Source organism: Microtus pennsylvanicus, chromosome 1 (genome assembly GCF_037038515.1).
Source record: "Microtus pennsylvanicus isolate mMicPen1 chromosome 1, mMicPen1.hap1, whole genome shotgun sequence".
In the NCBI taxonomy this organism is placed as follows: Eukaryota; Metazoa; Chordata; class Mammalia; order Rodentia; family Cricetidae; genus Microtus; species Microtus pennsylvanicus.
The window spans coordinates 569,505-596,969 of NC_134579.1; the positions used below are offsets into that span (position 1 = coordinate 569,505).

At 39.8% G+C, this 27,465-nt stretch overlaps 1 protein-coding gene across 1 annotated transcript in view; it reads right to left on the reverse strand.

The window, feature by feature from the left end:
* Positions 1 to 27,465, reverse strand: part of Crybg3 (crystallin beta-gamma domain containing 3) — a 113,773-nt gene that overhangs the window by 3,990 nt on the left and 82,318 nt on the right. Inside the window, exons 17-19 of the mRNA XM_075949725.1 lie at positions 26,178 to 26,304; positions 8,508 to 8,647; positions 5,252 to 5,375 (exon numbers count right to left, since the gene is read on the reverse strand). Coding sequence (XP_075805840.1) covers positions 5,252 to 5,375; positions 8,508 to 8,647; positions 26,178 to 26,304 — 391 coding nt within the window. The remainder of the gene's footprint in view (positions 1 to 5,251; positions 5,376 to 8,507; positions 8,648 to 26,177; positions 26,305 to 27,465) is intronic.

The window sequence follows — 27,465 nt, forward strand, 5'->3', positions numbered from 1 at the left end:
TATACCCTTTCTGAGGAGTGGGTGGGGTGGGGTGGAGGGAGCGAGAACTGGGATTGGTATGTAAAATGGGAGTAGATTTATTCTGGAGTGCTTTTATTTTTATTAAAAAAAAAACCTGAGGCCATTAAAAATAAATCTAGTTATTTGCTGAGCCTTTAAGAGGCATTAAGCCATGTGCTGTTTTCTTTTAATTTTATCAGAATGACCAGAACCTTTTAGAGAAAACATCTGTGGCTTCAGTTTTATAAATAAAGCTAGCACAGATAGGGTCGCAGGTCACTGGCAGGATGCCTGAGAGACCCATACTGTCCCCCCTGTAAGTATAAAAGAGTGGAAGGGCACTGAAAACAGCTCAACAGGAAGCACCCGGAAAGTACAAAACACCACTATCCCTTCTGGGTGAGAGTTGGCATCCCAAATAGAACTCTGGCTAGGTAATACATGATCTGCGACTTGAGTGCCTTCACTGGGAATAAGTGAACTGTGAGTCTACGGCAAGACCACCAATGAATAGCGTATTTTTGAAACTTAAGACACATCAACGTGAAACTGGTTACATTTTGGTAAATTGTTACTGTGTTTAGCATTTCTGAGGAGCCTAAGTATTTAAGTTACTAAGTAGGCAAATATTTGGCTGTGAATAAAAAGTCCACCTGACAAGAAGCAAACTACGATACCTTGTCCTACCGGGATGGTTACAAGCATGAATGTGGAAGTAGAGACCTGTGTGGCCCTCCCTTGAGCTACTGGCCTCCTGGAAAGACTTGAACTTTCCGCAGGAATCCCATGCTGAGAGAACAGGAAAGCTGAAGCCCTGATGAACTGCTTCTCAAGACATTGCACAGTTCTGACAACTTACTGGAACACCTTACAGAAAACAGCCTTGATCCTAAACTAGCCCACCATCAGGGCTGGGATCCAAACCTTGAGAAGGACTGCTTAATTATGCATCCCTTTAGCCCTCTATTTAAACCTATTCTAACAACTCTGGCATCAATAATTATAACTGTAAAAATGTACCTAGTACCCACAACTCAGTGTTGTCTTCCACACTAACAATTATTCTTGAAGCTTCAGTGAACTGTCACAGTTTCATTACCTTGCACATATAAAACAGGTATGACCTTCACGGATGACAGAACTCCAATTACTTTAGGACTAAACATCACAGTTCTAATCAATTAGACCAAGCAAGGTACTGATTACCCTTATTACCATTTGTCATCTAACTTTTCTGTAATTACAGTTAAAGTCACTGAGATGCATTGTAAGTATCTTTGTGACTTCTGGATTCCCAGCTTCAAGGAAGATCACATTTTAATTATTCCCTGGTTCCTCAACAAGGATATAAACAACAGTACCAATACTGATACCAAGTTTCATTTAGTTTAAAAAAAAAAAAACCTGATGTTTTCAAAACTGGATTCTTTGGTTGAGTTTCAAATTGGTGACCTAACTTAGCTAAACAATGAGGAAATAATCTAAAGCATTACTTTGAAATTAATATCAAGAATTCGAGAGGTTAACAGTAAGTCCTGTTGCTGAAGACACCATGTACTTTAGACACAAAACTCCGAAGATCTGAACTGGATTTGACCTGACAGCTTCCTCCCCAAGGACTACTTTCAGAGTACAGAAGATGTTATACAAACTGCCAGGGGAGGGAGGCAATCAACAGTCCTGCCCAGCTGTGGTGCATGTGGCTCACAACATTAGCCACCATGGCCAGATAACCCTAACGGTACCATAGTGGCAATCATAACTTGGCAATAACTGACAGCTTTCTAATTGGATGTAAAGCACACTCAGCAAGAGGGAAACCGTGCCTCATACTGGAAACCTAGCCAGACCTAGGGAGGTCATAGATCTTAAAAGAGAACCTTTCAGCCGGGCGGTGGTGGCGCACGCCTTTAATCCCAGCACTTGGGAGGCAGAGGCTGGTGGATTTCTGTGAGTTCGAGGCCAGCCTGGTCTACAAGAGCTAGTGCCAGGACAGGCTCCAAAGCTACAGAGAAACCCTGTCTCGGAAAAACAAAACAAAAAAACAAAAAAAAAAAGAGAACCTTTCAAAGAGGTACCAGTCCTTTACTAAGCCTACACAATTCCAACTGCATGTTAAAGAGCAGTGTAGCTCTCACCCCTCAAAGAAGCTTCACCTTACAGGAGGTGGAGCCTATGACAGAAAAATACAGCAGTGACAATACCAAAAGACGTGTGTGTGTGTGTGTAAAAATGACCATCAATTCAAGAGGGAATAAGAATGTGGGAAATGGCTGCAAGGAGGGGAAGTGGTGTAATTATATTTTAATTAAAGTTATGCAGAAAAGCTTGTCAAATTAAGAGGTTATTCTAAGCATTTTTTTTATCACAGGACCCTGAACAATAGAAATGATTCTCCTTGTCCAGGAGAGAACTCATTCAAAACAGATGACTGAGGATGTAATTCAATGGTAGAGGCTGACCATACATGAGGCTTTTGGTTGAAACCCAGCATGGGAAGCCAAAATAGCATAATATCACATGGAACATAGGATTCTTATTACTAGGTAGTCTTTAAAAGCCACTTGCTTTTTTTTGTTAAGTTGAATTACCCATTATCCTGTAGATGTGGGTAAGAAGAATTCTGTACCATTAGTGTACCGAGAAACCACTAATTGTTTGGCTGGGGGCTTCACCCCAGCTCCTGGCATAAGGTCCCTCCCCTGGGAGTTGCCTCAGTACAAACTCCACCTCTGAGAAAGCCCACCAAATGGTGACCCCTCCCCAGGGAAGGTCCAGACCACTCCCACGGGCTATTTAAACTGCCCCCAGAGAATGAACACAGGGTCTTCCCCTGTCCATGTTTCCAGGGTCCACCCGGGAGTAAGGTCATCTATTAAACATAGGTATCTTTTAGTTCGGTTTAATTTGGTTTGATTGGGATTATTTGTGTTGGTGGAGAGGCTCATCTTAAGAGAAAATACTTAACACTAATGTTTTGGTGTCCTTCAACAGAACATCTCTGGTTCTCTCAAGGAACACAGGTAACAGTTTACCTTCAAAGTGTACATCTTTGGTTCTCTCAAGGAAGACGGTGGGTAACAGTTTACTTTCAAAGTGTGTTGCCACAGTTAATACAAGCCCAATATGCTACTGAATACTCAAAGTGATGACAATAGCTTCACCAGTGAGGAACCGTGGAACCTATAGTACTAAGAAATGAAGTGATCAAAATCACATTGCTTGCAGAGCTATGATTTGAAGTGACAGAATCTGAGTGTTTTGAAGGAGATGGCAAGAAAAGGTAATTTGGTTAGTTATCATAGTTGAGGTGGGCAAATCAGCCTCAACTTCTGTAACTACTAGATACTGTGCACTGCTTGGAGTGTGTGGTAGAGCCCCACAAATGCTGATCTTATTTTGAGAGATCTTGAGTGCCTAAAAACTTAGACATAAAAGGTCCATGTTCACATCTTGGTTCTAACCACCTGGTTTGCTTTTGTTAAACCACTTTACCTTTGTCTTCATTTTCCAATGATAATTCCTACCTTAAAAGACTTTGAGAATCAAGTTAAGCAATATTCTAAAGAGAAATGAGACAGCTCATCTGCTACCCATGACACTCCTGGCCTGACTTGGAGACTTTCCAGGTCTGCATGTACTACTTCCCCTTCTGGTACCACACACTGCCTGTGGCTTTGGATGATCATGCATTGTTTTGACTGATGCTACAGGTCTGTGTGGTATTGGGGGCTCACAATTATGCATGTGTACATGTAGAAGTCAGAGGGCAACATTAGGTGTGGTCCCTTAGGTGTCATCTACTTTTGAGATGGGGTTTTCACTTACCTGGAACTTCACAACTCTTCTAGGGAAGCTGGCCAGGAGATCTTCCTGTCCCCACTTCCCTCTTGATGGAATTGCCTATGTGCACCATCATGCCTGCTTTTAATATGGGTCCTGGCGATCAAATGAGTTTGTAATGTTTAATCCAAAACTGCTGCTAAGGGACAGGTGGAGTTTGTCTAATATCTCTTCTTAGAGGACACTAAAGCTCTATTCACTTATATATTGTTCCTTTAGGACAAAGTTCTGAGCCTTTGGTTACTCACCACTGTGACAGGTACTAGAGATAGAGTAGTAAGTAAAATAAGTACTACAGCTTCTCAAAAGTGGTTTCCAATGGAGTAGGGATGGGTCCAATTCATCTGGACTGATGTGGTTATAAGCTACATACAGTCTTATAGAAAATGAACCAAAATCTTAAGAGGGTTTTAATTTAGACTGGAGTGATGTGGGATTCCCCTCTGTATGCTGTGATTACTATTAATGAATAAAGAAAACTGGCTTGGCCTGGTAGGGTAGAACAGAGCTAGCTGGGGAAAACTAAACTGAATGGTGGGAAGAAGAAGGCAGAGTCAGGAGAAGCCATGGAGCTGCTGCTGGAGACAGATGCGCTGAAACTTTGCTGATAGGCCATAACCTTGTGGTGATGCACAGATTAATGGAGATGGGTTAAATTAAGATGCAAGAGTTAACAAATAAGAAGCTAGAGCTAATGGGCCAAGCAGTAATTTAAATAATATAGTTTATGTGTGAATATTTTGGGAGTCTGGGTGGCCAAGAAACAAACAAGTGGCCTCCCCTTTTTACTTTAATGGAGAGATTAGGGAGGCACCTAGGAGGACCTGGCATATTGGATTGAATTAGAAGGATAGTTAAGAACTAGTTTGGCAAAGAATGAGGAAACATTCTACACAGACGACACAACCTTGTTACCAGTTGGTTGGAAAGCCCCTCTGTGCGTGGGTGCATATGATACAGACGTGAGTGAGGAGACAAGGCTGGGGGAGCAAGGAGGAGTCAGATTGTATCCTAGTGCAGTGGGAAGCTTTGGAACATAAGACTGACAAGCAGTAGGTGTGTGATAAATACTACTTTAAATTGCTAGGAGTCAACCTGAAGGTTACATAAGAAAAAAACCAAATGCAAAGTAAAACTCAATATTAAGGATCTTTTTTCCCATTTTTTATTACAGAATTTACAGTATTTTAACTTTTGTGAAAAGAATATGACTGATGGAACTTTGTATTCAACACTAAAACCAAATATATAAAATTTTATGAACTGGCTAAAATGTATAAGATTCCTATAAGAATATAACCTCCCCTTCGTTACATAAGTAACTAAATGGTCAATATTTCAGATACTATGGTTTATGACATTTCTGCCAGAAAAATCAAGCTATCTAATGTGTTGGTTCTCTACTTACCTGCTTCATAGGGCGGATAGAACCAATCGTTTTCCACCCACTAAATGCTGTCCAGTTTGGGATCTCGTTAGGGAAAAGGAGGATTTGCCTTCCCAAAAAATTGGATCCTTCATAAGCTATCCATCTGCAAAGAAAGCAAAAAAAGAAAAAGGTGGAAGACTGCAAACAACAAAAGTAACCTCTCACTAAAAAGAACTGTTACACCATTTTGCTTTACAGCTTCGAGGTCTGCAGACTCTAAACGTATATAATCACACATTTTTCCTTGGTAGAGGTCTAGAAGATGGTGACGGCATGTGGAGTCAGAATGAAATGCCAGGCTCCTGTACTTACAAAGTGAATAAGGTTCCCTCCACCTGTGGAATTCTCTATGCCTTTGATACAGCAAATCTCAAAGCACTTTAATACTGAAGTCCTCCCACCCTCCTTCCTTCCTTAGGTGGTCACCTGTACTTCAGAGCTTCTCCAAAAAGCTGAAACTTCTCTAGAGATTTCTTTTAAAACTCTGCTCACAACTTTCCAAGGCCACCAAGGACTACCTCCAGAGATTCAAAGATGGCTCCTTTGCAAACCTTCCCTGACACTGTTGTATTCAATCTTAGTTGTGTAAAAGTACTTAGGGCCTTGGGCAAGAACCAGGAATTTGCTGGTGCAGTCATGCCCATTTCTTTCCAGCCTGGCTAAGGCTGCTTTTGCTTCACTACAACAGTTTCGTAAGTGTTGAAGCAGGAGGTCTACAAACTGAAAACACTCTCTGGCCCGCAAAAGAACAGTCTGCTGAGCCCTGTGCTCACTAGTTACCAAACTGGGTAACTAAACACTAGGATTGCCAGAAGAACCCCAAATTTTAAGAGGGACTCAAGGTCTCTGAGACACTTTAGAGAAAGTGTGGAGGATGAGGCTTGCTTCAGACACAGTACCCTTGAAGTAGAAGATGTTTTTTCTAACATTTGATCAGTCTGTAACCCAGGAGATGAGGTACAGAGAACCAGCAGCAGCAAAGTGTGCTGTGTACTAGGGGAGCGTTCCCAGAAACAGGTTCTCTCAAGACTTGTGGTGTGGACCAGTGTCCCTTAAGGTCCTATGTGAAGCAATTGGTTTGTAGTAGATAGTCTGAAAATACCTGGGATGTTGTTGAACATTCAGGATATGGCACCTGGTGGGAGGTCCTTAAAGGAACATTGGTACCATGGTCCCTTTGGCTTCGTGGCTCATGATGTTGGTTTTTCTCCAACTCACATTCCTATCCTGGTATGCTAGGCTGAGGTCTGAAGCATTCTGGCTGTTAATCTCAGACTAGAACATTAAGACAAATCTTTTCAAAGTGCCTCAGTTATAGTGACAAAAGTCATTGCTGCTATAGCAGTGGCTTTTGCCATTTAGTTTTACATAGGGACACTGGTCAGTGCAGGAAAAGATACCAATTCCTACAGAAGGTTGTGGGCAGGAGGGAGGAACCAAAGAAAGCCTGAATTATTAACTCCAAAAAGCTTGTGTAGAGTCCTGCCTCAAACTGACTGTTGTGATGGAAAGTTCCTTTTCCTTACAACTGAGATTAGGATTGGCCAAATGACAGGCATATTGAGGCAGCGGGGTAGGGAACCTTCCCTGCACAAATCCAGTCAACCATGTGCAAAGGCAGGTCATGATAACCAGAGATGCTTAGCCACCTCTCCAGCTTTCAACACTTGAATGTCACACATGGAAAAGGTATGTGGGATCTCATTACTATCATGGATCCACACGACTTGTCATAGAGTAGATGGTTTGGCATGAAATGCTCTCCTGGATACCCACACTGTAGCCCAGGAAGGGCTTTAAACAGACACACTACCCTTCAATTTTATCCAGTAATTCTATTATGGAAAAAGAAAAGTGATAGATTTAAAAAAAAGCTACCAAGAATAAGTAGTGTCAAGGTGAAACTGTACACATTTTCTAGAAAGGAGTAAAAATAGGACAGTGAGAACTCCAGCAGTGTGTCAAATACTAGTTTAACACAGATATGTAAAAAAAAGTGTGAAACTCCTATACAGGGTTTCGAAATGCAACTCAAATGGTCCTAGTTCACTGGAAAGTAATATTCTGGAACCCTATACAAAGACAATTAAACCAATTACTTTTAATAAAGGCCAAACCATGTGAAATGCTTTTCAGAGGAAAACTTAAATTGTTATATGTGTGAATTACATAAGAGCCATTTTTAATAGTTGGCTTAATTTTTAATTTATCTTCTTGACTTTTATTGATTACTCCATATTTTTTATTGAGATATATTTTTCTCTACTCCCCTCCTTTCCTTCCCCCTCCCCCATGTTTCCCATGTTCCTAATTTACTCAGGAGATCTTGTCTATTTTTACTTCCCACGTAGATTTGATTCATGTATGTCTCTCTTAGGGTCCTCTTTGTTGTCTAGGTTCTCTGATTACCCCATATTTTTAAACAGAGTTAATTACCACACAAGTTAAAAGCTATAAGCAATAAAAAGTAATTTTTATATTAATGATCACCAGCTATGCATGTTTTCATAGTTGAGTTTTGGTTGAAAATACCAGCAATACAAGAGCAGGAACAGGCTCCTGTGACACTCTCAGGAATGGACAGACACAGATTTCCCGGGAAACGAAGCTCCAACTACAGGCTCAACAGCCTCTGCTGAACAAAGATGCTCAAGTACTACCCAGTTTGTACATTAATAACAATGCTTTTAAAAGACAGTTTCCCAAAATGTAAACACACAGGACCTATGCAACCCAGCTCCACTCTGACTAGTAACAGAAACAAATGGAAATGTTGGTAGGCAGGATGCATCAGTGAAAATGAGCATTTTCAGTAGGGACTACTTTTGGACAAATGAGCTGTCAGGTCAAAGTAAAATCAAACCATCTTAGTCTTGTAAATAGGCACTTGCCTTACACAGGCAATGCTACTCATAGCCAAAATTGATGATTTCATGGAATTTCTCCTGAAAGGGAAGTAGGTCCAAGTAAGAAAAGCTACCTGGTGGAACTGCCTTATGATCAATGCTCTCCGGGGTACCAGTCCTCCTCCCCACAAGGTTTTTGTTCCAGATCCAGATCACTGCATAGCAGCAAGTATTGGGCATGGCTCCATCTCCTCTTACATAAACAGAAGCTACTACTGTAGCAAGAGGAACAGTAACAAGAGCACCAGCAGGCCAATGCAGCAGTGGAGGGAAAACAGCGACTGAGCAGCCCTACCGAAGTCAGGGCTGAGCCCCTCTCCCATACTCACAATCCACTCTTTATCCACACAGACTGGGTATAGAAGTGTAGGTCCTTGTTCAAAACCGAATTCACAGCATCTTCAAGATTTAACTCTCTCCCCTCACAGTGTTCCAGGGCAAAAAGGCTGATGGAAGGTTCTTCAAAAACCTAACACATACAAAAAGAGAAAAAGCATTATCATACGTGTGGGCATACCTGAAAGACAGCCTAGTCTCAAATACATCCCTAGGAGAAAAAGAAAGGGCATAAAAGTACCAATAGAATATGCACACAGATGCAGTTTTCTCACTGAAACTAGTTCATGTCAGACAACAGAAGCAATGTTGTTCTTTTTCACTCATTATTACATGCATGATAGCAAGAGACATGAGAAATGAGATCCCAAAACAAGGCCACACCCTAGTGTTTGAGGCATTATTAACTAGCAGATAAGTTAGAATTATAGTAATAGTATAATGCAACATGTAGTATAAAAATAATGAACACAGCTGATGAGAGTACTCAGGAAAAGCACGGTTACATTTTAGCAGGAAGAAGAATCAATGACAATGCATGGATATGATGGTACATGACCAAAACGATGCAACAGACTTAGAGGGGTGAAGATTGAGGGAAGGGGTTTTGTGCAAAGCAGACTGAGAAGGGTGTACCTGAGGGACACAGACATGCAAAGGCTTAGAGGAGGAGCCAGCAGAACCGATCATCAAGAAAACAAGTCCCAGAGGAAAGATGTTAGATGTGCTCACTGACTGTCTTCATGGGCCGAGTTGCCACATTCCCTGCTGCTCTGACAGGGCATGAACAGAGAAGGACTGCAGTGAAGCAAGGTGATCTAAAGGAAGCAGTATCCAAGCAGCCAGGACAGTGGCTGGTCAAACATGCGCAAATAAAGGCGCTTAGCGTCTCATTTTCATGTTTATCTATGTGAAGATGCATGTGTGTTGAAGCCAGGCTTCAGAGGACTGTAGGAATGGTAACAAAACAGATGTGCTGTCGAGTGAAAGGGGGAAATACTGCAGGTGGCACAGCTTGGGAGAGGGTACAGGAGGGAATCAGGAGAAAAGTCAACTAAAACTAAGCAGGAAACGTGTCACAGGAACTCCTACTTGGTAAGCCAGCTGAAATATTTTTTAAGAGAGAAAATAAAATATCAAAACCCAACTGGCTCCCTCACAAGTGACCTGCATACATACTTGCAAATGACTGCTGAGCCCTTCCAGAGGTGTTTGGGACTGCAACAGTCCAGAACCATTTAAATGTCCATCTTAAGAGGGGACTGGCTCAGTAAACAAGGCAACTCCTCAGAGGAATCCTAGGGAGCCGTGGACAGAACAAGGAGTTCTTTATAAAGAGATCATGAAGGCAGAGTCAGGAAAATAGATGATATGAAATAGCATACTTCACAGGAGACTGCTTTACAGAAAAAGGAAAACTCATACATACAAATATGTACTTTTATATGCACTAAACTTTGTCTAAAAATTACTGCCTTTTCTGAGACTGTGTCTAAGAAAGCAAAGGGCACTATAGGTTCAAAGCAGTTTCTTTATTCATTAACCAATAAAAGCAACACACACACACACAAAAAAAGAAAAAGCAAAGGACACAAGAGGAACAAAAGCTTTTATTAGGTGCCTTTTGCTGATTTTTTACTTTGAATCCTAGTAATTTATAATTTATTCAGAAATGAATATGGGTAATTATTGTTTATGCATGTGTGTGTTTGTTTGTTTTGTGTGGTTTTCTTAATATGGCCACTAGAAAATTTATCCAGCAACACCACCAATAAAGAATAGAGAGATGGGAAGTAACAGTGCCAATATACTGGTAGAATAATTGAGGTCCAATAGAAAGAGAACCAGACATGATATGGGAGAGGGGATAATTTAGAAACAAGGCAAAGCCAGGAAAACTGGAACAGTGATAAAGTAGGTATGCTAAGGATTCACGGAGAGGGGGAGTGCAAAGGTGCCTGGGGGAGCGGTGGCTAAACTGGTACAGTGTCTGCTGTGCAGTCATAAGAACCTTAATTTGGATCCCTAGCACCCACATAAGAGCTGAGTCTGGTGGCATACGTTTGTGACCCGGGTGCTGGGAGACTGGGAACACAGAGGTCACTGGAGCTTGTGCTCAACCAGTCTAGCCAAGTTCTGGGTTCAGTGAGACCCTGTCTCAGAAGATAAGGTTGGAAAGTAATAAAGGAAGGCACCCCACTCAACTGCTGGTCTCTATTACCCAATTATGTGTATGCATACACACGTTTTAAAAAAAATAAAAGTTACAACTAGAAGTACGGGGACATATTGTGATCCACAAATAAACGTGTAGAAGAACCCTGCACAAGAGCTAGGACAGTATCATTAAAACTGGAAATCTTTATCCTAGAGTAGGAGAAGGACAAGCTAGAGGGAGCTGCAGGACACATGCTGGGCTCTGATACAGACTTCAGAGAGAGGACCTAAAATGCCCAGGAGCTGTATAAAAACCAAAGCCCATGTTGAAAGAAGACACTAGGAGGAGGATATCATTGTACTCACTGACACACAGGTGGGGCCAGGCGGGGAGTAATGACAGATTGACCAGGGGAAGAGCCTTTCACTCTACAAGGGCAATGCCTGCTGAGTCAGAGTCAGCAGTGAGGTTACTGATGGTGACCTGATGAGAACTGTTTTACTTGTGTGTCACAGATGAAGAGAGAATCCAGGCTGTAAGGGCTGAGGAGTAAATGTCAACAAAGTGCAGACAAGGTGGATAGACACACAGACACTCTCGTCTTTAGAAATAATAATGTGGAGAATGAGTATAGGAGTCTATGAACTTGTTTATGGGCACCACAGGAAGTCACAATGAACAGAAAGACCGAACAATGGAGGACAAGAGGGATGGCTGAGACAAAGAGTAAGAATTTTAATCTAATATACAAAGGGACTGTACCAGCCTGCACTCCCACCAACAACACAATGAGGACCCTAAGAGAGACATACATGAATCTAATCTACATGGGAAGTAGAAAAAGACAAGATCTCCTAAGTAAATTGGGACCATGGGGACCATGGGAGGGGGTTGAACGGGAGGTGAGAGAAAGGGAGGAGAACAGAGAAAAATGTATAGCTCAATAAAATCAATAAAAAAAGAAATTTATTTTAATGGTTCATATTACTTCACAACCTCTTGAAAGGCAATTACTTTACTTCTGAAATATAACCTGCTCAGTCTGTTTAATGTTCCCTGTATGAATATGACTTCAAGGCTGATATCTTAGTATCAGATATCCAATTTGGAAGCACTACCCTAGGGAAAACTCTTCATCTTGTTCTCAGCAGTCTTTGGTTCTTGTCGTCTCATCACCATGGCTGAACAAGCCCAAACTACACCAACAGACATGCTAACACAAAAGGGGGAATCTCACAAGGCCTCAATGTTAGAAAGGAGAATGCATACTTTTTACATCATGTTCCCAAGGGCCTAGAAATCAAGTCTTGCACTCTTTATAAGAAGTTTTGTAGTAACAGAAATAGTGTTTATCTGCCATGTCCAATATGGCTGTACTAGAGGTATGCTGCTAAGGAACACTTAGAATATAGTTCATCTGACCAATGAACTAAGGCCATTTAATTACATTTAAATTTAAATAACCATGTGGCTAGCATATGGGGTTAGATTGTGCAGAGCTGGCTATCAGAGGACAGCAGAAAAGAAGTGAGCCATTAACTACTATGCAAAGACCATACACTAAAAGAGAAATACTACCCAGAAGCATTGGCCTTTCCTCCATGAACACCACTTACTGGGCTAGGCGGAGAAATCCATCACTAGTCACACCAAGTTCTCAATTCTCTGGTTGCTTCCCCTGATATTCCAATATTTGACACAATAAAAGTAATTAAAAATGAGATAAAAGTACATAAGAAACTTCTGTATTTATTGTTGAAACTTTTCCAATATCCTTATCTTCAAGGGTTTTAAGAAGCATTTTAGCTCACCTCTGTCGTCCGCACATCTATTTGTTGAGCTATGGTTTAGGAAGAAGTGCAGACAGGCAAAGGTGCCTGAAAAGGGTTCAAAGTCAACCATCAGCAACTCTCTCCAGCAAAGAATCCCTTTTGCAAAAAGTAAAATACAGTAAAAGTTTGATAGTTACATAATGAAACTTGTAGCCCAGAAGGAAAATAATTAAAAGCCTATGAGAAAATATTTAAATTATGAGAACATAATTTAAATTCTATGCATTATTCTAAGTAAAGCAGGGGTAGTAACTATGTCCTTGTCCTTTTTTAGATCTATCATCCATCCATCCATCCATCCATCCATCCATCCATCCATCCATCCATCATTTTTTTGAGACAGGGTTTCTCTGTGTTACATTCATGGCTGTCCTGGAACTCACTTTGTAGATCAGGCTGGCCTCGAACTCACTGAGATCCACCTATATCTGCCTCCCAAGTGATGGGATTAAAGGCATCCATCACCACCACCCAGCCCTTCTACTTTTACAGATATTGTTAAACATTTTTGAAAAGACTGCCTTTAAGCTCAAACTCCATCAAATTTGTTACCTCAAGTGAGTCATCATCTTGGAAATTTATCTTAAAGAAGATGGAAAGTTTGAGGGTAAAAAAAAAAAGATTTATTTCTCTTTTTAAAATAATGCATGGAAAAATGTATCAAATAGATGAATACTTTAAGAGAGCAAGTGGGTTAAAACCAGCAAACAGTACAGCCTAGCGACATTAACCAAATAAGAGATATGACTGTCAAAGCAAAGTGGGGAAATGACCCACTTCCCTTCCCTTCTGATAATGAAAGGACAACATATAGTTCCATCCGGCAGACTTTTCACTTGAGAGCATCCATTGTTTCTAAACTTAAAGATTTCTCTTCTAGAGGTGTGATATATCAGGTATGTCTGTGTGTAAGTTATTAAATTTTGAACTGTTTCAATTGAAATGTTTCCTTTATAAATATAAATGCATACATACAACTGGTTTGCATATGTAGTCAAGGCACTGGAGGATTCGAAAGGGCAACACGGGGCTGATGTGGACATGATTATGAAGACAGCTATTATTCAGAAAGAGTGCTCAAGAAACATTTTTTTAAAACCATCTGTGTGCTCACGCATTTCCCAAATTTGAAGATAGCAAGGCACAGAAATTAATAGTAAGTATTCAAAACTGAAGATGACAGAATAATTGCTACTTTATAAGAACAATAGAAACCACAAAATTTTAATTACAAATTGAGCTCTGTAAATGTCATGGCCCTGGTCCATGTTAAATTAGAAGAGAGCCAACCACTCGGGGCTAAAGGTTCCTCCTGGGAGTCAGCAATAATAACAAGACATTCCTGCCAAGTCAAGTCTAAGCCATGCAAAGTGGATACAGTTTCAAAGAGGAATGTGTGGGCAAGTTATGAAAAAAAAAAAGAATGTTTGAAAAATTCATTTAAGTAAAAATTTAAATTAGAAAAAAACCAGTTCCTCCTTATCCCATCAATTAATATATGCTGAGATAATAACAGTAATAATTACCTTTGCTTAGTAAGCACTTGCTTGTCATCACTGCTCTATGTGTCTAACTGGGTATATATATCATATATAAATGAGTAAGCATATATTCATATTTCTATGATAATAAAGGTCTAAAACCAAGTTTCTTCCTAATTTATTTGGCAACAAATTTAACCTGAGTAAACATATGTGTATTTATAATATTTATCCAGTCTGTATCGATATATAAATTTCATTCTAGAGACAGAAATGTGTTTAATTACAGAATGCTTTCTTAACCCCTCACAGTGTTTACTAACACCATATATCAAAATGGATTCTTTTTAAACTGAAAAATTCCAAATCTGAAACTACATTCACATTAAGGATATGGAACTTAATTTTCACATTTAATCCTTAAATTACCTTTGATGTAGGTCTTATCCACATTCTGCAGCTAAGGGGTCAAGAAACAGGTCACAAAGCAAGGGAATCGCTGGCTTTGAGTTTATGCTCAATGGCCTCAGAAGCTATATTCCTAATCCCTCTGTTGTTACTCTAAAATGTTCTAGGACCAATCATTTTATGATACAGAATAGCAGCTGTCAGCATGTATGAGGTTACCTGAGACCCTGAGCTTCTCCATGCTCAGCTGGGAATATCGAAGATTCCAACTTTCTGCATCAAATATACCTGCCAACTATACCAGGTCTGAGACCTCGGAGTATGTACTCTGTTAGAAAAACTACAGTCACATGCACCTTCAATATAACTGTATAAAACGCTTAAATCTAAGTGTCAATTTAACTTCTTAAGAACGAATAGATGACATACTTCGACACTGTATACTTCAGTTCTTTAGATTTCAAATCACTGTGTACAAGGAAAATGTGCTGATTGTAACCCAAGACTTAATAGCTGGATAGGCAGTAAACATGAAGTTTTTACTTAGAAAGTATAAACACTGAGAACAGTTCTATCTGTAAAGCACAACAACAAGCTCTTCGAGTTTCTGCCCCCTGAGCCAGTTTCTTTTCTTTCTTTTTTTCAGTGTTAAAAGGAAAGTTTATTGCACTAAATGCATACATAAAGAAGCTGGAAAAATCCCTCACTAGAGAATTTACATAACATTTGAATACTTTCAAACAAAAAGAAGCAAACTCACCCAAGAGAACTAGATGACAGAAAATCAAATTGAGAGCTGAAAACAACAAAATCGAAACAAAGAAAACAATATAAAGAATCAATGAGACAAAGAGTTTGTTCTTCAAGAAAATCAACAAAATAGACAAACCTTTATCCACACTAGGCAGAGAAAGAATATCCAAATCAACAAAATCAGAAATGAGAAGGGCAACATAAAAACAGACATGGAGAAAATTCAAAGAATCATCAGGTCATATTTTGAAAACCTGTACTCCACAAAATTGGAAAACTTAAAGGAAAAATGAACAACTTTCTGGATAAATATCACTTATCAAGATTAAATCAAGACCAGATAAGCAAATTAAACAGACCTATAACTGCTGAAGAAATAGAAACAATCATCAAAAGCCTCCCAGCCAAAAAAAGCCCAGGACCAGATGGTTTCAGCTCAGAATGCTACAAGACTTTCAAAGAACTAATTCCAATACTTCTCAAATTGTTCCACATAATAGAAGCAGAAGGGTCATTGCCAAACACTTTTTATGAGACTGTAATTACCATGATACCCAAACCACATAAAGATAATTACTAAGAAAGAGAATTACAAACCAATCTCACTTATGAACATTGTTGCTAAAATACTGGAAAATCGAATCCAAGAACATATCAGAACCATCATTCACCATGATCAACTCGATTTCATTTCAGAAATGCAGTAATGGTTCAACATATGAAAATCTGTCAATGTAATCTACCATATAAACAAACTGAACCACAAGTTTTTTTCTATGAAAGTCTAATAGTAGGTACTCATGGGATTGCCTGACATGAGTTTTAATTGTGCATGCCTGCTTATAGGTATAAAATGAACAGTGGCAGCAAACATGGGCAAAGAAGACAAAAGACCTGAGGTCTTAACTACTCTACAGATAAAGATCTGCAGGGAAATAAGCCTTCTGGACCTATTGAAGAGTTGATCAAGAATGAGTGGATTGTAAGAAACTGGATTGGCCATTACCTGTGGGTTTTTTTTTTTTTTGGCAGAACTAAGTAAATATTAACATACATAAAGCCTATGAAGTTTGAATGATAAAAAATAGAAAATGAGTAAACCAGTAATTAATAAAAGGTTGGAATCAAGCAAAAAGTGATTAATAAAAGGTTGGAATCAAGCAAAAAGTGTATCATAGGAAAACTCAGAATAATGAGTTTACTAATGAATCATACCAATAATAAACAACTAAACTAAAAGCAAAAAAAAAAAAAAAAGAATGTGTGGAATGAGCAGAAAAAAATGACAACTTGAATTTTACAGGAAAATGGATGGAGCTAGAAAACATTATTTTGAGTGAGGTAACCTAGACACAGAAAGACAATTATCACATGTACTCACTCATAAGTGGTTTTTAAACATAAAGCAAAGAAAACCAGCCTACAAACAACAATCCCAGAGAACTTAGACAACAATGCGGACACTAAGAGAGACTTACATAGATCTAATCTACATGGGAAGTAGAAAAAGACAAGATCTTCCGAGTATATTGGGAGCATGGGGACCTTGGGGTAGGGTTGAAGGGAGGAGGAGAGAGGCAGGGAGGGGAGCAGAGAAAAAATGTAGAGACTGAGCCAGTTTCAAAGGAAGTGAAGCCAAACTAACTTAGTGACTTGAACCATAATGTGCGACCTAAATATAATTCACTTCTAAAGAAATGCCAAACTACTGGGAAAAGCTAAATGAAATGACAGTAATCTAACAGAAGGCTCATAAACCTTTAAAAAAGACTCTAATATGATAACCTCCGGGCTACAAAATCCTATTAACACCTTCAGTCTATCAAGTCCTAATTTTGGATGAATATGGGCCAGCCATTGTCTGGGCTGCTACCCTATCACTTAGCACTGCACTAATGGGCTTAAGCGCAAGTTCATTTCATCCTCACATTTGAGTAGATTGGAAATGAAGACCTAAAGAAAACACACACACACACACACACACACACACACACACACACACACGCTTGGAATATTCAGGTAAGCATCAACTGGTGGAGTTAGAGCCGAGTCAAGAGCTGAGACAAACTTCAACAGCTACCCTTCCCACAGAGCCCTTTGCATTTAACTTAGAAAAGTAAGTTTCACTGTCTCATGTTGGCATGTACAATTCATTTCTAAAAGAGCAACAGCATATGGCCATCCATCCAAGACCCACAATTTTGATTTTCCATTTGTATTTTTTCTAAATTTCACTGGCAAATAATGTGTATGTATTGCTTAGGTTCACTGTACATTGTAAGATGATCAAATCAGGCATAATAACTAGAGTTGTACTTCCTTGAATATGAAACAAACTATTCTAGGTTTTTAATGCAACATGTAATTAAATATTTAAAAATACACATAATTTCTGATAATAGCCAAGTATTTATCATTAAATGTTATGTCAAGTTGGATGATATGAATAACAGGAAATGTCAGTAAAATTCTAAAAGAGTTCATTAGTGCTTAGCCACTCAATATAATCATATTTAAACCTTTATATTCTAATTTGCATTTGTTTCAAATTAATAAAAGGCTAACAAAAATTAGAGATTACTTGTAGCATTTCTTCCCTTTCCTCTGTGTACTTAGAGTTCTGGTATTTAATGCTTGACCAACATTAGAGAGTTCAATATACAAAACTTTATATCAAAAATTTAAGTAAATGAAATGTACTGAGTACATCTAAATTTAAGCTCAAGGGTTCCTAGTGGTGTCCTGCTTCTCCTGCCTATGGTGTTTGGACTCTGCTCTTCATACATACAGTTCCCTGCTGCTAACTCTATGCTGTGTACTTTCTAGTATTTGAATGTGCTGCCTTCTCTCTCAGTATTACAGCAAACACCCTCATATTGCCCCCACTTAACTGTATTTCTTTCATTAGCTGCATGTCAATAATCACATTAATCTGCAGACCTCCAGGATCGTAAGGCAGTGAATCCCTGTCAACCAACTACAGTTTCAGCAATTCTGCAGTTAAACCAAATTTTAGTACTGTCACATTTTTAAGTACTTCTATCTAAAGTAAAATAACAGAGTCTCATTACTGTTTCAATTTGATGATTCTGTGATCATCCTTGAGGTTTAATATCTTTTGCATGACCTAAGCCATATTTTTCTCATTTACAAATCGTGAAGTTTATAGCCTGTTGACTTCTTCACTTCACTTGAAGAGCTGTCCTTGTATTCTATACACGAAACCTTTATGAGTTAATATTGTAAGCATATTCTTTCAATTTGTAGCTTGCTGTGGCAGGCTGAGTAATTGATGCCTGACCATCCACAACATAAAAATATCGTCCTAATTCTGTGAATCAGTGAATACAGAAAGGGGACTTTACAAACATGACCAGCAGTTAAGGATCTTAACCAGATTACTGAGGTAATCAGAGTGTAACCATAAGGTCGTTAAAGCGAGGCAGATCAGAGGTGAGCCAAGGAGAGGGGATATACTTCAGAAACCAGTAGGCCCCAAAAGAAAAGCTGTAGACTCGAGAAGAGGTAAAGAAATGTTTTAGCACCTAGAAATTTACAGAAGAAAATCTATCTGCACCTTAATTTTATGTCTGTAAAACCATTTCAGACTTGTAGCCTCTAGGATTGAAAGACAAAAATTCCTGCTAAGTAACCACATTTTCAGTAATTCATTATGGCTGTGCTGTTTCAGTGTCCCTACCAAAATGAAGTTTAAAGAAAATAAACTCATCCCAGCACGGGTGTTTGGAAGAAGGACCTTCAGGAGATAACTGAGGCTAAATGAGGCCTTAAGAGTGGGGACTGAATCCAGGAAGAATGTTCTTTATAGGAAGAGGGGACACATTACAGCTAAGGAGCTCAGTTCCTCATGCCATGTACACAGTCCCCCACCCCTGCTGCCTGAGGACTCTGCAGCCCCCAGGAGCCAGAGGGCTAGCACCAGAGGCAGCTGTATCTTCCATTTCCCATATTCCACAGTCATAAGATAAACAGGTATTTTTTCTTTGTAAATTACCAAGCCTGTGATATTCACTCAAGTGAACAAGACACAGATTACAAGTGGCATAGACTCATCTCTTGTCCCTTCTCTTTTTCTTATTAATTTCTGCTTTCTGTGTCTAAAGATGACTATCCTATTCTAGTGTCATTGGGAGAGTTTCCTGTATTTTCTTCTAACTCATAAATTTTGTTTTTCATATATAGGCTGTGTTTAGAGTAAAAAACCTTAGGTACTGTTTCTTTTTCATGTGAGAGGCAACTGTCTCCATAACATTTAGTGATATTACATACACTGTATATTAAATAGAACAATTCATCTTAATTCTGATTCTATTTCTTGACTGTATGTGTCATCAGAATCATAATTTCACTCCAACTTCTCCTACAGGTTCTTGTTACCATGTCTCCTTGGCTTTTCTGCTTATAGTTCATGGGATAAGAATTATTTCAGAAAGCCAAACTTCTATGCCAGGCCACCATGGAGACACTGTGGAAGCAAGCAGCAGACTTCTGCTCCCATGGTGATGTAGTAACAGGCTGCCCAACAAGACACTGGGCCAACATTTACTTGTCTCAGCTTGGCAGGCTGGAACTCACCCCTCTAACAGCCAATAACTGCTCCGGTACCCTATTCTCATATGGTTGCCTGTTAGTCTTAAAATAGTCTGTTTAGCTTTGAACATCAACAGAGGGCAGTGATAAATGACGTTCCCCATCATCGTTCAACTTTCAGAGCTACACAGAGCATTTTAAGAGGATGAGATCCAAGCCCACAACAAATCCAAAGTACAGCTCCTGTTATGCCATGAGTTGGGGAACAAGAATGAACTGTATATAGGTAATATGTGTTTATATTTGGTAGGACTAGATCATTTGCCTACTTATTAAATAATGGAGCCCTGATTTTTATAGCCATGGGCAAAGCAGAGGGGACTATAGGTCACTGTCTTAGTTAGGGTTTGTATTTCTGTGAAAAGACACCATGACCACAGAAACTCTTATAAAGAAAACATTTAACTGAGGGGGCAACTTTACAGTTCCAGAGGTTCAGTCCATTATTATCATGGTGGGGAGCATGGCAGCGTGCAGGCAGATGTGGTGCTGGAGAGGTAGCTGAGAGTCCTACACCTTGTGGGCAATAGCAAGTTGACTGAGACACTGGGTGGCATCATAAGCATAGGAAACCTCAAAGTCCACCCCCATGGTGACACACTTCCTCCAACAAGGTCATACTCACTCCAGGAAAGCCACATCTCCTAATAGTACTACTCCCTATGAGATTATTGGGGTCAATTACATTCAAACTATCAGAGTTAATTCAAAACCAACTTAATCGTCTGTACCTTGTCCATGGTTCCTATAGTTCAGTAGCTATGATTAATGGCAAGGATATTTACAAACAACAACAAGAACACAAAAGAAAAAGAAAAAACAAAAACTAGAAGTATAGAGAATAACCATTTAGGGCAGACAAATTGCCTTGTGGTTCTTTTGTTGCTGTGAATGTGTGTGTGTGCCTATGATTAGTTTGTTTGTGTCAACAGATGCAGAATCATCTGGGAAGAGGGACCCTCAATTGAGAAGATTCCTTCAAAGGACTTGCCTGTAGGCAAACCTGTAGGACATTTTCTTGATTAAACATTGATGTGGGAGGGGCCTATGCCAGTGTGTGTGGTGCCACCCCTTGAACATGTGGTCCAGAACATAAGAAGGAAGGCTGATCAAGGCCATGAGGAGCAAGCCAGTAAGCATCATTGCTTCATGGCCTGTGCTTCAGTTCCTGCCTCCAAGTTCTTGTCTTGGGTTCCTCTCCTGTTTCCCCTCAATGATAATGTGTGACCTGAGAGTTATAAGTTAAAATAATCTCTGTAGCACGAGTTCTAATAATAAAAGCATGGAGTCAGATATTGGGGGAAATGCTGAGAGATCAGAGAGACAAAGGCACAAAACCACAGCCACCTTACCTCTCAACTTCCCAGTCAAAAAGAGACTGAGTTCCTCTCTCCACCCAGGTCTGGACAGACCTCCACACCCCTATGATTAGCTAGTGGCTAGCTCCGCCCTCTAATCTTCAGGCAAGCTTTATTTCTACAAATAAGATATCACCACAAAACTCTTTCCTACCCGTAGTGTTATATGACAGTAATAAAAACCAAACTAAGACATGCTTCAGACATAGGGTCACTTGTAATTATTTAATTTGGATCTTAAAGGACATGGGCAAGAAAACAAAACGTTCATTTGTTTCCGCTGAACAGCGTAGAATGGAAAGTGATAAAGTACACTGGTGGAACAAGAGGGTAACCTCGTGAAGGAGACCCAACAACAGGGCAGGGACTAGCCTGCACCAGAAGGGAACACAAAGGATGCATGTGAGAAATGAAAACAGCTCAGAGGGAGAAAGTTAACAGGGATTCACAGTGGTTTGGGAGGGAAAATGAGGAGAGGGAAGAGAATAAAATATAGTATAATATCCAGTACTCAGCTGTTGACTAGATGTTTGAAATCACAAGGTAGAGTGATCAATGACAGGTTGTAGTACAGGCAGAGAGGGATGGTAATGACGACGGATTTCAACAGAACTGGAGGATGAAAGAAGAACAAATCTAAGGGGAAATGGGGTGCCACAGTGCTTCTGCCTATGATGTACTTGGAACCTCATGTAGGTATTAGGGACAACCAACTGTTGCTTTTGCTACAGGCTTGGAACTGGCTACACTGGCTGAGGTGAGAAGTGGAGTTACGACAACAGAAACCTCCAGGTAAGACAGAAAGTGGCAAGGACAGATATCTGGGAAACACATTCTGGGGGTACAGGAAGAAGAGGACATCTGCATTTCACCACACAAGATCACTAAGTTGTCTAATTCTCTGTTGTCTTTTATTTAGTGCTTACTAAAAAATCTGGTACATGTTGAAATAATGAGTGGCGGGCTACGTTCCTGGCACCCGGCCGCCCGCACGGCTAGCTTTATACCCAAAATAATTACATGGAAACTGTATTCTTTTAAACATTGTCTGGCCCACTAGTTCCAGCCTCTTATTGGCTAGCTCTTACATATCGATCTAACCCATTTCTAATATTCTGTGTAGCTCCACGAGCTGGCTTACCAGGAAAGATCTTAACCTGCGTCTGTCTGGAGTGGGAGAATCATGGCGACTCCTTGACTCAGCTTTTTTCCCATCATTCTGTTCTGTTTACTCCGCCTACCTAATTTTCTGTCCTCTTAAAGGGCCAAGGCAGTCTCTTTATTTAACCAATGAAATCAACACAAAACAGCAGACTCCCACATCAGGTACACAATAATTAATAGATGCACAGCAATATGAATAGATAAATGTAAAATGAATGTTCAATAATATTAGTATTTTGCAGTAGTAGTATTTCTACAGAGAATTCAATCACTTTAAACATTTCCCTCCAATCAAAGCATAACAAACAACCTTTAAACTTCCTTCTCCCAAATTAATAATTACAAATTACAGTGATGCCCTCTATTCCCGGAGCCTGCATGCATGTCACAAGCACTGTGCTTGTCATCAGGTTACTCATAAAATCATTTCTAAATATAGAAGGCTATAGTTTCAGCAAGACACTTAAGCTTCTTTAAACTTAACCGTTGATCTCTTTCATCTTAGAAAAACATCTGGTAGTCATCACCAAGCGCATCAAACACGGTTGGTAGAACTCTTCCAGAGAAACCACCAGAGGAAAGTGGCTCTGAGGTGACTTGAAACTTACACCAAGGAACACAATCGCACTTCGATCAGAGCTGATGGGACCTCTGGGCCTCAGTGCACTTTCCCAATACCACCTGCTCTGCTTTTCCTTTTTCTCATACTGACACAAAACCAAGGAATCTCCCACAGTAAATTCTATAATAAACCTAAGAGGGAATTAGTACTATATTCCATTATGCACCATGCTCTTCATCTGATAGATCACCAAACCTCCTCTGGGCTCTCTTAAGAAAAAAATGCCAACAACTGGCTCTGTGACAAGGGCAGAACAAAGAATTCACAGAGGTGTTTTAAATTTCCGTCTCATTGCCTAAACTCTGATAACACAGACAACCTGAGTTCCAATGGGGAGTAAGACTGTTTGAATATTATCTTGTCAATTGTACCAATGCTGGGAAGGAAGGAGAAAAGCCAGTTCTCCCAGTCCATTGGCGAGTCTTAGTCTTAAAATGATTTCAGCCATGGAAGAGAAACAGACACATGATGTCTTTGTGAACACAAGCATCTTGTGTGACTCTGGTTGGATTTTAGTTTTTCCACTCTTCCACTATCATGAGTAGTCCTGTCCCTGATCAAAGATGATCCAGTCACCCTTGTCCACCAAGACACATGACAAACGTGAATCTACAATCAATGCTCAGTCTGAGATGGAAGCCGCTCAACTGATCTGTGATTGCTGAGACAGACATGAAAACAAAAACACTGTCAAAAAGTACTAAGATTCTGGGACATCTGTGAAAGTTAAAACACATTATTCCCTCTAACCATATGAAAACTTGGAATGGACAGAGTTCTTTTACATTCCCGCTATATTTGTTATTAGTCTATTTAGTTGCACTAGAACTAAAAGCTGTTAAAGGTTTGAAAATACCTGATATAACTGGTTTCTTTCTGAAGTGTTGAGACTCAGATAAATTAAGAGACTGTCTCTGGTCACATCAGTGGAAACCAAATTAAAAACAATGTGGAAAGAAGGCAGGAAAGCTCCTTCCACTATGAAGTTATTGCAACACTACAGATTACACACCCCAGGACCTCAAGACTCTAACATCCATCTTTACAGGCAGAGGTTAGCCTGGATAAAACTGTCATTTGAAGAACACACTGATCCTGTATGAAGATTAAGTCTTAAGGCTCTTCAATGTGATACCATTATGGAACCAGGTACCAGGTACCAGGTCTTAATGTGTTTGCAAAACTTCAAGCAATAGGCCGGGCGGTGGTGGCGCACGCCTTTAATCCCAGCACTCGGGAGGCAGAGGCAGGCGGATCTCTGTGAGTTCGAGGCCAGCTTGGTCTACAAGAGCTAGTTCCAGGACAGGAACCACAAAGCTACGGAGAAACCCTGTCTTGAAAATCAAAAAAAACAAAACAAAACAAAACAAAAAAACTTCAAGCAATAGCCTTACAAGCTGCAGCAAAGCCAAGCCAATAGATCACCTTATGCATAAACTTAACACCACTGGATAGAAACATTTCCTCCTGGATAGGAATCACTGGGCTGTGGCACAGGCACATATAAAAAAAGGTCTCTCATCCTAAGACCAAAGTGGAGGGACAAAGAAAGCAGACAAGATGGGGTAACAGAAGATCAGGGTCTAGGACTGTCCAGAGAAAGGGAGCATGGACACTGTATGTGACTGGACCTGAAGAGACAGCTCCTTCTTAGAGAATTGTTTATTTCAACATACCTTATACCAAATTGTATCCTCAAAAACTAGCCTTCTGGGGACAAAATCAGTTTCACGTGTTCTTCTTGGTGGGCAGAAAATGTCCTGCACACACTATTTAAGCAACCCAGTCATTGGGATCTACTTTTATACAGATTGCCTAAACTTTAGTTTTAGTTCTTGCAAAAACCTTTTTAACAAAGTGCCTTCATCTTTTGTTTTAAAAGTTAATGAACACCAAGCATTGTCTCTGTTGATGTATCCAGTGGAATTTCCTTAAAATATAAAATCCCCTCCTCTGAAAATGTGGATGGCTTTCCAATATTTTTTCAATGCCATCAAGACCTGTCTAACAAAAATCACACTTTCTGTTTCTATGCCTCTTACTGGTTTAGTTACAGACAGGAAGCATTAAGAGTCATTCATACTTTTGAGTTAGTGTCTGTGGGGCAAGTGAGAGCCACCAAGAAGTCTATTTCTACTCCGATTCCTCAGCCCACATGCTATTCTTAGTCTGATACCAAGAATACTCTCTCCAGGAATGCCTTGGAAACACGATGACTCTGCTAAGGTTGAGATCAAAGGAGCTGAGCATGGGCATCTGCCCATCAGCTCTGCCGGAAGGTCAGTCACTCCCACTATCATCTAGGGCTCTGCATCAGTTCTGTGGACGTCTCAAGCTTTGACTGACATATCCTTGGAGAACCATCTTAATAAGGACCCTGGAGTATCACAGACTCTCATCACTTCTGCTCCACAGACCCTGGAGAACAGCAGCCCAGAGTACTGATCCTGGCTTTCTTACATCTCTGAAGACATGTGTGGCAAAGAAGAAATTATTTATTCTACAAACAAGGGCCTCCATGGGGACTCAAATAACTCTGCATAGACCAGGCAGTAAAGTCCTAGCTTCCCGCATCCGAGATTAAAGTCAATGCCAGTGGTGCTCCAGACCTTGTCAGACCTTGGAAACCTGAGTCGCAAACTATTCTATGACTCTAATACGATGTAAAGGTACCAATTACGATCTAAAGGTAACCATGCTATCCTTTTTATAATTAAGCAGCTATAAAAACTTTTGAGAATCTCATTTAAAACTTGAGTGGCTTGATAAGAGTCAATTTTGCTGTTCTTGTTGTAGTTAACATATGCAAAATTGCCAATTTCAATCAAGCTGAGGAAAAGTACCAAACCTAGATATAAGCACAAGTCTACATTACTCTAATGTTTGGAGATCACATTCCTACAAATCGACTTGGCTGGATTTCATGTGTGAACCTCGATCTCCTAATAACAAGTAATTAAACTACTCCTGTTTTGATAATTTGGCATTTCCCATTGTAATATCTCTTCTAATTTCACATTATAAACTATTCTTCAAAGAGATATGCCTTTCATGTACATTATTGTACTTAGGACTTGTTAAGAGTCCTGTGAGGTAGATACAATCACTCCTGGCTCCTTCGCTGAAAAGCAAGCTCAATTTCAGAGAGATGACCCAGTTTGCCTGGAGTTACAGACCTGGGAAGCGATGCAACTGGGCTCAAATCCTTGCCTCTAATTCCTGCACCCCAGGTACTTCAGCTGTGTCTCACAACTATGAGCTCAGTAGGTTACTCACGTAGTCAATGGGCTTGAGAGCTCTGACTCTAGCTGACGGGCAGCCACAGGAAGTAAGGTCAACGTAGAGGCCTTCTTCCAGTACACATTGATGATAGAAGACATCTTCTTGGTAATACAGGAGCCAGCTATAAAAGAAGCAGTAGGACACTCAAATTACATCCATCCTTAGGCTGTCCTGTCATCCAGCTGTAGAAACTAGGGTACTACAGTCATGGTGCAGGGCTGTACTGGTCAGTAAACAGTGACTACTCTTGTTTACTTTCTGCTTACTATGCCCCAGGTATAAGGCACAGACCTCATTTCATAGTGTCTTCAATAACTGTTTAAGCTGAAGATACAAGTTTGTCTTCACAATCAACATACTATACCAAAAAAAAAAAACCTAGGTGCTCACATAATCTCCATGGTTCTAAAATTCTTTTCATTTAACTATAGTTTAGTACTTATACTTCAAGCATACAAGGGCATATGTGGCTAATTTTTCCTCTATTTCAGCATCAGGAGAGAAAACAATGACTTTCCTGTAGGAAAAATTTAGCACTTCTTTTTACCTGATAAATGAAAATTCATCTTGCAGAATTTCACCTTTGTGGAGAAGAAACTCAAAGCCAATTAATGGTAAGAAAACTATTTCAGGTCCTCGCTACATATTTCTCTCAACAGAATGGCAGATAATCTTTCTGAACTTACAGGACTTTACGTTTTAGTGTTATAAAACCCTCAACCCTTCAGAAGTAAATATAAAAACAGCAACAACTGTAGAAGAGATCCAATTAGAAGAGTGACAAGGAAATCTGGAAGGAAAACATGGCTTGAATGAATTGGGATGAGTAGTAAACAAATCTTAAAATTCTGCAGCTTTAATGGAGGACAAGTAGGTAATGAAAGGACATGAGAAGGGCACTGGCAATTGAAAGGGGAAAAGCAATTGGGAAAGGCCACCACCTAATGGCTAAGGGATAGCAGGGAGCAAACATGCTATCTACTCAATGCCAGCAATCTTTTCCAATGGCGAAGGCTTTCACAAAGTCATTTAAGGGAACAGTGGGAGGTAGGTGATGCTGAAATAATATATACTAGACCTATAAGTATGTAAGTTTTAACACATCCTATAGAACAAATAAGTATCATCTGTTGGCTCTGTTTATCAAAGTCCTACAACCTTTGCAAGGGTCAGCAGACCACAGACTATGTGCCAAACAGTCCCATCATTTACTTTTCAATATAGTCCACATCTGAAATGATTTTTAAAATTTCAGATGCTTTTTAAATTAAAAAACCCCCAC